Source organism: Myotis brandtii, unplaced genomic scaffold (assembly GCF_000412655.1).
Source record: "Myotis brandtii unplaced genomic scaffold, ASM41265v1 scaffold317, whole genome shotgun sequence".
In the NCBI taxonomy this organism is placed as follows: domain Eukaryota; kingdom Metazoa; phylum Chordata; class Mammalia; order Chiroptera; family Vespertilionidae; genus Myotis; species Myotis brandtii.
The window spans coordinates 1,838,407-1,847,103 of record NW_005362155.1 but is presented as its reverse complement, the minus strand read 5'-3'; the positions used below and the strand labels follow the sequence as shown (position 1 = coordinate 1,847,103).

At 63.1% G+C, this 8,697-nt stretch overlaps 2 protein-coding genes across 5 annotated transcripts; both read right to left on the bottom strand.

Moving 5' to 3' along the window:
* Positions 1-525: 525 nt before the first annotated feature.
* On the bottom strand, positions 526-897 carry NHLRC4 (NHL repeat containing 4). The gene has a single exon (XM_014542961.1). It carries the CDS (start codon positions 895-897, stop codon positions 526-528), a length of 372 nt encoding a protein of 123 aa, XP_014398447.1.
* Positions 898-3,440: 2,543 nt separating this feature from the next.
* Positions 3,441-8,636, bottom strand: PRR35 (proline rich 35). 4 transcript variants are annotated; one of them, XM_014543019.1, is made up of 3 exons: positions 8,528-8,636; positions 4,570-5,705; positions 3,441-4,302 (listed from the first exon to the last, which is right to left on the bottom strand). In XM_014543019.1, exons 2-3 carry the CDS (start codon positions 5,664-5,666, stop codon positions 3,669-3,671), a joined length of 1,731 nt encoding a protein of 576 aa, XP_014398505.1. In that variant the 5' UTR covers positions 5,667-5,705; positions 8,528-8,636; the 3' UTR covers positions 3,441-3,668. The 4 variants fall into 4 exon arrangements, with proteins under 4 accessions (XP_014398505.1, XP_014398506.1, XP_014398507.1 ...); XM_014543020.1 differs by lacking the exon at positions 8,528-8,636 and adding an exon at positions 7,911-8,062; XM_014543021.1 differs by lacking the exon at positions 8,528-8,636 and having other exon boundaries at positions 3,441-4,134; positions 4,570-5,965.
* Between the last annotated feature and the right edge of the window lie 61 nt (positions 8,637-8,697).

Below are 8,697 nucleotides of genomic sequence, written 5' to 3'. Positions count from 1 at the left end.
TTATGAGGAGCCACACCCCTGTCCAGGCCACCCAGCCCAGCCGCACCCTCCCTGCCTGCCTGCGACTGATTAGGAGACCGGGAGTGGGGCATCTGGTGGGAGATCCTGCCTGGATAAGTGCTGGCAGCTTGTCCAATACGCCAAAGATCTCCAGGCTTCAGCTGCTGGTCCCACAGCTCAGGCCTCCTGGGCCCCGAGCCAGAGGGCCAGGGCCAGAGTGGACATGGGAGTGGTGAGCGCTGGGGCACGGTGAACTGGGGCATGGAGCGGACCCAACTTTGGAGGCTGGGAGGCAGTTGATCTGTGGCTGCTGACAAAGTCTGAATTCTCTCCCAGAGAAGACAGGAGGCCAGCCCAGGGCCTGGCCCACTAGGTGCTCAGCAAATGTGCAGGATCAGGAAGATATGGCTGGTGGCGCTGGAGGACTCTACCACTCATGGTGATCTGGAGGCCTGAGGGCTGGACCCATGCACAGTAAGGGGGCTGCTGCCATCTGAGCCCACCTGGTCAGGGCAGCTACGGGTGTTACATGTAGCCGGCCCCTGCGTCCATCACCATGAGCTGGCTCTGGGGCACAGAGGCCATGCCTGAGGGCTTCCCCAGCCCCTCGAACACCATGCAGAAGGGTGTCCTAGCCCAAGGGAAAGGGTCAGCCTGACACTGCTGCTTGTCTGCCACAATAGCATTACCCTCTGAGTCAGTGGCCAGACCCAACAGGCTGCCAAAGCCGTGGCCCGTGAGGCCCCCCAGGGAGCCCAGTGGCTGGCAGGCACTTCGACAAAAAGCCCCTGTAGACCCCAGGTCCACCCAGCAGGGCCCCTCCAGACCCAGCCTGGAGGCTGGGACCAACAGCTCCAAAGTGGGTCCCAATGTAAAGCTCTGTACAGCTCCAGACATGTAGTCTGTTACCAGGAAGGGCATCCACAGCCAGCCCCCGAGGGGCCAGAAAGTGCCCACCATCACCCAGTCCCGCAGGCACTTTGGGAAGTGTGCTGGAGTGTGTGGACAGCCCTGTGGACAAGTTCATTGACCACCATGAGTGCAACAGCTGTCACAGCCACATCCTCTGGCACGAAGTCCCTGAACCCTGGCACCCGGCAGGACAGGTAGCAGCAGAGAGTCCCTCAAGGCCTGGCACATAGATGCAGGGAGCAGGCCACCCAGGGAGCAGTGCAGACCTGGGCCCCCTTCAGCCCCGCAGGCACCAGGATCTGCCTGAGCAGCCAGGAGTGAGCCGAGTCTCCAGGACGGTCCAGAGTGAGGTGAAGGGTCTGGGGGGCAGCTGGCCAGCTGGTGGGGAAGCCCAGAGGTCAGAGCAGGGAGCCAGAAGGTGGGTGTGCCTGCAAGTCACTATGGTTGGGCCAAGTTTGGGGCTGCTAGAGAAAGCACGCCCCGCGGTGTACTGAGCAGCAGCTGCCTCAGCTCCCCTGTGCCCTTCCAGGCAGTGCTGGTGTTCTGTTTCTCCAGAGGAGGCAACTGAGGCGTGAAGGTGGGGGTGGCGGTGGGGGAGGGAGCTGGATTCAAACTCAGTTCCACCAGGTCCTGAGCCTGGTTCAGCCCGCAAAGCCAGCAGCCAGCTGTGTCTTTAGGTCCTATTTTCCCAGCATGACACCTGGAATACGGTTCTGGGGACATGGACCATGAAGGTTGCTGTGGGTTTTGCTCTGAGACCTGAATGAGCTTGCAGGCATTGAGATGTCCCGAGATGGGGGTGAGGGTGACAGATGGGGAGTGTTTCTCAAAGTCACTTGCCCAGGAAACCGTTCCTTCCTTAAGGCAGGGAAAGTGACCCTTTTTGGGGACAGCCCAAGCCCCTGCCCATTGGTACCACACAGCCCCTGGAGACTTCCAACCACTGAGGGATGAGGCCAGGGTCCTGTCCTACGCCTCCCCATCTGCCCTTACCCAGGGAGGCCAGCGGGAGTGCGGGAGACTTTGGACCCTGCTCCAGCAGCAGCCTCTGTAGTTGGAAACTAGAGCCTGAGGGAGTGGAAGGGGCCACCTTGATGTGGGCAAGGAGAAGGGGGCAGGAGAAGCCACTGGGCCCTATGGAGTCCTGACACTCCACTACGAAACCCCAGGGACTCCCAGTGCTGCTACATTCCTGCCCTGGGGCCTGTGCCCTGGCCTCTGGGCCATTCTTCCTGCTGCCCCCGCTTGGCTGGATGCCACTCATGGTTAGCGCAACCAACCCCTCCCCACAGCCGTACACCCCACACCCTTCTGTGATGTCAGGCATGGGCTCGCTTTTCAGAAGGCTCTGAGCAAATACCTGCAGATGAAGCGGTCCCCCCCCCACCCCTGTCCCCCAGCAGGACCAGAGTCCAGGTGGAGGACTTCCAGGGGTCCATCTTGTCCCCCCACCCCTAGAATGGGCAGGTTGGGTCCTGTCTCTCTGTTTCCATTTCTGCACCGGTGAAGCTGGGGTGACCTCCCCCAACAGGGCCAGGCTCATGTCTGCCCTGTGGGTGATGAGATATCAGGGAGCAGCAGATATGACACCTACAGGTGCCGATGGGAGGCCCAAGGCTCAGGGCCTGGGGGTTCTCTGGACACTCCTAAGCCCACAGTCCCCTGCGGCTCCTCTGGGAAGCCCCTGGAAGGTGGAGGGTCAGCCTCTGTCAGCAACTCACAGCTCTCCCCGCCTGGCTGGCTTACACCCCCCCTGGACACTGGCTCTTAACGCCCCTCGGTGGGGAGGGCGGCGATGCTATCTGCTGCCCGTACAGTTAATGGGGCAGCCACAGGTCCTGCTCCGACTGGCCCCAGCCCGGCTGGTCCAGCTTCGGGGAGCCGGGCGCAGGCAGGAACTGCCTTCCCTGGGGCTATTCCTGAGCGGGCCAATTCCCAGGGAGAGAAGTGATTAGCTGGGTCCAAGGGTCCCCTAGGAGCCCCTCCCTACCTGCCCCCACCCCAGCCTGTGGGAAAGGCCAAGTCCAGCCTGGTCGTGCTGGGAGGGAGGCAGCGAGCTGTGAAGGCCACCCGATGCCTATCATGACTGCAGGGGCTGGCAGGGGCCCAGTGGAGGCCATGCTGGGCAAGCAGCCCTGGGCCACAGAATGTGGGGAGCACCTTTTCACTGCGGTGGGAGCAGCCTCCAGCATGGATCTGACAGCAGGGCTGCCCTGCCAGACACAGGGGCTGGAGGCATGCCTGGAGGCCCTGCCCACCACCAATGTGCTGACACGCTGGTCTGACCCGCACCTGCTTCTCCTTGCTCGGCCCCTCCCAATGGAAAGCCCCCACTCTATCCCCAGACTCTGCCCCTCCAGGGAGGGCCCAGTCAACAGGAGGCAGGTCAGGGTCTGAAGGCGGACACCCGGCAGGCGGCCCAGGACACTGCCTGCCCGGATGCCCATGGCTGGTCCATCTGCACGGGGGGAAGGTGTTCCGATGGTGAGAGTGCAGCAGCAAGGGAAAGAGAAGGCTCAGACAGGGTGTGTGACGGTGGCTTCTCTTTTAATGTCCACAGCCGTGATCAACAAAAAGCTGCGACTCTGCTGTCCCTGTGTGGCCCCAGAGACAGGCCACGGCCGTGGTGGGTGGGGGCTGTTCAGGGCATGCTGGGCAGGCCCCTGGGGCTGAGGCAGGCAGGGGGCAGGTGCTGTGCATGGGACTGGGGCAGGGCCTCTGTCTGTTACGGACAGAGGGGGCAGCGGGAGCTGTGGTCAGACCTCGGCACGTGGGGGGCTCTGCAGGCCAGAGGCAGCCTCGGGAGGCCAGGAGCCCCCGGCCCTGCCACGGGGGCCCCAGCTACTGCCAGGAATGGCAGGGTCATCTGGGGCTTGGAGGGGGAGCCCCGGGGGAGGGACACTGGAGTCAGCCTCGCACTTGGTGGTCTGGCCAGAGAAAGGCTCAGCCACTGTGGGGCCCAGCATTCTGGGTGGCTCGGGGGTTCCCTGGGCCAATATAGAACCCAGCTCTGGTTGCCCCCAGGACGCTGAGGACACCTCGGGCACCTTGGAGGGCGTCCGTTTCACAGAGAGGTCGAGTGGCACGTCTGGGGGCCGCACGGCCTGCTCTAGCACCTGGTGGATGGTGAGCAGCTCCCTGCGGATCTTGCCCAGTTGCTCCCGCAGAGGCTGTGGGGCCAGGCCCCTGGCAGGTGCCAACTGCCCCAGGCGCTGCTCCACCCTAGCATAGTCGCCGAGAGCCCGGGTCAGGTCCTCACACACATGCCCGGGGCCGCCCAGCACCAGGCCCGGTGGCTGCTGGGGCAGGGGGGAAACAGGGCCCAGGATCTCGGGGTCGCCTGGCTCCTTGTCCTCAGGCCAGAGAATCACGGAGGGGCCATTCCGCAGGCTAGGGAGTAGGAGCCGGTCAGAAGGCTGTGCTGCCCCCCAGTTCCCCAGCCTCTGCCCCACTCTCTCTCGTGCCCCCTGTGCAGCCTGTCTCCCTGGCCTAGAGACCCGGGGCCCCGGAAGGACAGACAGACTGGCTCTCTGGTCTCAGTATCCTCCCTGTGGCCTGAAGCACATATTCCTGGACACTAAGTCAGAACAGAGGCCCAGCCCTCCTCCCCCAACCTCAACCCACCCCCCAACATGACTGGGGAACCCTGACACCTACCTGCTCTGGGAACCAAAGTTGGCCAAGCTGGAGGGAGCCTTCGGGGGCTCCAGCCTGCTTCCCGGGGGCAGCTTCCTCTTGGGGTCACTCTGGGCAGCCAGCTCCAGCCCTCCCTCCTGCCCTGGGTCCCTGGGGGCACCACAGGGCCAGGGCCCACCCAGTCCAGGTACTGGCACTTTTAACAGCCCAGGGGCCAGAGTCCCAGGGGGTCCCTTGGGAGGAGCAGGGGGCTTGGCAGGGGCAGCAGCCTTGCCTGCCTGCAGCCCCAGGCTGTGCTCCAGGAGCAGAGGGTAGTATAGGCGGGGGATAGGGGTGGGGCGCTCTAGGGGCTGCAGGGCGGGGAAGGCAGAGGCTGGGGGAAGCAGGGGGCTGGCCGAGCCCAGGAAGGGCATATGGGCTGCCGTGGCCAGGGAGGGCCCCAGGTAGGAAAAGAGGCTGGGGCCAAGGGGGTAGTTGACTCCCAGCAGGGACAGCTGGAGGCTCTGGGCCTCAGGGAACTCGCTGGAGGTGGGCGGAGGGTAGCAGGGGACGCTGCTCTCAGGGCCCACTGCAGCTGAGTCTACCACAGCCATGCTCCTGGGGCCCCTGCCCAGCCCTGGCTTCCATGACTCGGCCAGGAGCCCTCCCAGGCCCACACCCTTCTGGGCATCCTTGGCTGCAGGGGGTGGTGTCCCTGGGGACCCCTCAGCCTCTGGCTTGGGGCCCCCGACACAGCGGTGCAGGGAGAGAAGGTCAGTGACAACGAGGTCGGGCGTGGTGGGAGCATCTGGGAGCCGAGCCCCTCGGGGTCGCCTGCCCGGTTCTGTGGGGTCAGAGGGGCAGTCTGTAGCGGGCTCCAGGGGCCGGGGTGTGGCAGGGGCCCGGCGGCATGCCCAGTCGGGGGAGTCCAGCAGCAGCGAGAGGGAGTCCTTGCAGAGGCTGTACTTCATGTGGTTGTACAGGTGTGACTTCTCCAGGCAGGTGAACGGGCACTGGAAGCACTTGTAATTGTAGGGCTTCCCCCAGGGCCGCGGGATGTAGTGGGGCTTCTTGGGCTTCCGTGCCCGAGCCCGCGCCCCGGAGCCCAGGCGGCATGAGCCCGCCACCTCTCGGGACATGGCAGCCTGCTAGTAGACCGGCCACGGCACCATGGCCACCTGCAGACAAGGGGGCCCTGGTCAGTGCCTCTGTCAGCTCCCAGAGCTCCAGGGGTAGAAGCCGGGTGTGGCATTGCCTCCTCCCGGAGCCTGGGCTTCCCTGGCCTTTTCACATGTAGTTCGGACCTAGAACACCCTCCCCACCTCCCGCTTCAGTCCCGCTCCACCCACACTTCTAGAGCCACCAGGTGTAGATGATAAAAATGCAGGTATCCAGCCCTGGCCGGTGGGGCCCAGTGGCTAGAGCGTCGGCCCACACAGAAGGGTCTCGGGTTCGATTCCTGGTCAAGAGCACCTACCTGGGTTGCAGGTTCCATCTCTGCCCAGTCGGGGCGTATGTGGGAGGCAACCAATCGATGTGTGTCTCTTACATGGATGTTTCTCTCTCTCTCTCTACCTCCCTCCCTCCCTCCCTTCCACTCTCTCTAAAAATCTATGGAAAAAAATATCCTTGGATGTAGATTAATAAAACAAAACAAACAAAAGAATAAAAACAAATGCAGGATGCTCAGTTATATCTGACTCAAATAAATGACAAATACTTTTTTTTTAAAGTATAATCTAGCCAATATTTGGAACATACTATAAAAAGTATTTGTCGTTTACCTGAAATTTAAGTTTAACTAGATATCTTGTATTTTATCTCTGCCTCAGGCCCAGCTAGCCCCCAGCAGGCCCAGTTCTGGGGTAATTCCATCCAGACCTGTTTCTGTTTACCCAACGGGCATTGGTGAGTGACTGGAAGAAGCTGAGTGTGACCAGGCCTGGTCCTGGGGGACATCAGCTCTTCCTTGTCTTGCTCCCCTGCAAAGACCCCCTGCTTGTGCCAGGAAGCGGAGATAAAAGCCACTGAGAGGAGAAGCCGGCAGAAGGCTCCGAGCCTCTATGTGCACACGCATGAGTGTGTGCTCCTACTGGGTACTCGAGCTTTCTGAGGGGGTCAGCCTCACGTGGGGTGGGCCAGGCTGGGGGGCGTGGACGTCACAGCATGGCCCCCCAGCACAGCCACCTGCTCAGCCTGGCTCCATCTGGGTGGCTTCGGGCAGGTCAGCAGCCGAGCCTGCAGTTGCCGAGCTCGGCCAAGACCTCTTCCTCTTCCCATGCCCTGCATGTTCACTCAGAGCCGTTCTGCACTCCATCTGGGCCACCACCTGGGCTGTCCACCTCCCCGGTGTGTGCCTGCGTGGGGCGCCAGGAGAGTGTGTGCACACTCACGTATGAGGCTCTAGTCGAGCTCTCACTCAGTGCCTGGAGGGACAACCTCTGCACCGCTGGGCCGAGTCGGAATAGAGGGACCTCCAAAATTCATGGGGTCCGGCACCAGCACACACAAGACTCCCACCACACCCCGTGTGGACATGGTAACTGCATATGAATGCACTCACAACGCAGGCGGGGTGCGAGCAAACACTGACACATTCAGGTGCAATGTGCCCACACATACATGCACATTACACACATGGTCAGACACTCTCATGGATGCGGACGGACACACTCATCCTGCTCCCCAGGGCTCAGGGCTGGCCAGTGGGTTAAGCAGGGGGCTGGGGCAGCCGGGCAGCCACAGAGAGCAGGTTTTCTCCCTGCTGGCCTGCGGGCTCTGCACATGGCAGGCAGTCATGTCTGCCGCTCTCAAACACTGGGTGGGCACCCCCGTGATGGGGACAGCCAGAGCGGTAGAGAAGGCTGTCCATGCGAAGAGGCCTTGGAGAGGGGGTTAGCACGGTCAAGGCCAGGACGTGGAAGGTAGGGTAAGCAGAGATTAGGGGAGCAGTTTGTGGATGTCTACATCTGGGAGGGGATGGGGCTCCAAGAGGGGTGAGGGATTGGGAGGAGCGGGCTGGGAGCAGGAAAGGGCTCAGGGCTCCCCAAAAGGCTGCAGACTGCCCTGGACTTAGTGGTGGGTGTAGAGGCAGGCCCCAGCCCCCAGCCCCCCAAGATACAGATGACAAATGGGCATGTATGCTGGGGAGACAGAGACGGCTGTGCTGGGGCCATCGATCACCCAGCCCTGGGAGCCACACAGCTGTGCTGCCTGGTGCCACCGCCCACCTCACCTCCCAGCCCAGACCCTGGACTCGGGGGTGGGGGGTGGGGGTACCCTCCTGGGCCCCAGGACTCAGGAGGAGCGAGTGGGGGGCTTGTCCAGGAAGCATCTCAGCAGCTGCTGGCCGCACAGGGACCCAGAGGATGCCTGACACCCACCTGGCATGCTGTGCACAAGCATGAGACACCCCCAGACACCAGCACGTACCCGCATGCATCCAAAGGCACATTCATTTGCACACGTGTCCCAACCCGTGACTGGGTGCATGCCTCCAGAGGGGCCTGCACCCACATTGTGCCTGCCCAGACCCCCGGATCCCACTAACCTTTTCTTGTCTGGGGGAGAACTGGGGGCAGGCCAGGAGCAGGAGGCCCCACCCCAGGAGGGGAGAAGGGACACCCAGCTCCCGGAGCAGCCACTAGCCACCAAAGGATTACAGCTCACCCATCCCGCTGGCCCCTTTGGGACTCGGGGGCACCCCACAAGGTGTAGGGAGGAGGGGGTGAGCAGGCTACTCCATAAGACCCCAACTCCCTCCCCCTTGCCCTCCCCAGCCTCGCCCTGGAGGGCGCCCTCCTATAGGGATGGGGCTGCTTCCCTCAGTTATCCGGGTGCACGGAGCCTGGACGCCGGGAAGTGGGGAAAGTAGTGTCTGGGATACTCCCGGAGTCCCCCCGCCACACACACCCGCCCCCTCCCCTTGCCCTCGCGCCCAGCCCGGCCCCACGCGGCCCCTGAACTTGGCCAGCTGCGCTGAAGCTCACGCCCACCCTACCTGCGTCCTGGCCGGAGCAGAGCCCGCGGCGCCCCCAGGATCAGGCAGAAACTTCTCGCTCCTTCCCCACCCGGCACCCTCTTCTCCCCACCCCAAGCGAAACCGGCTCAGGCTCTCGGGGCAGCGACACGGACTCCCGCGGGGGAAACTGAGGCCCGATGCTGGGAGCG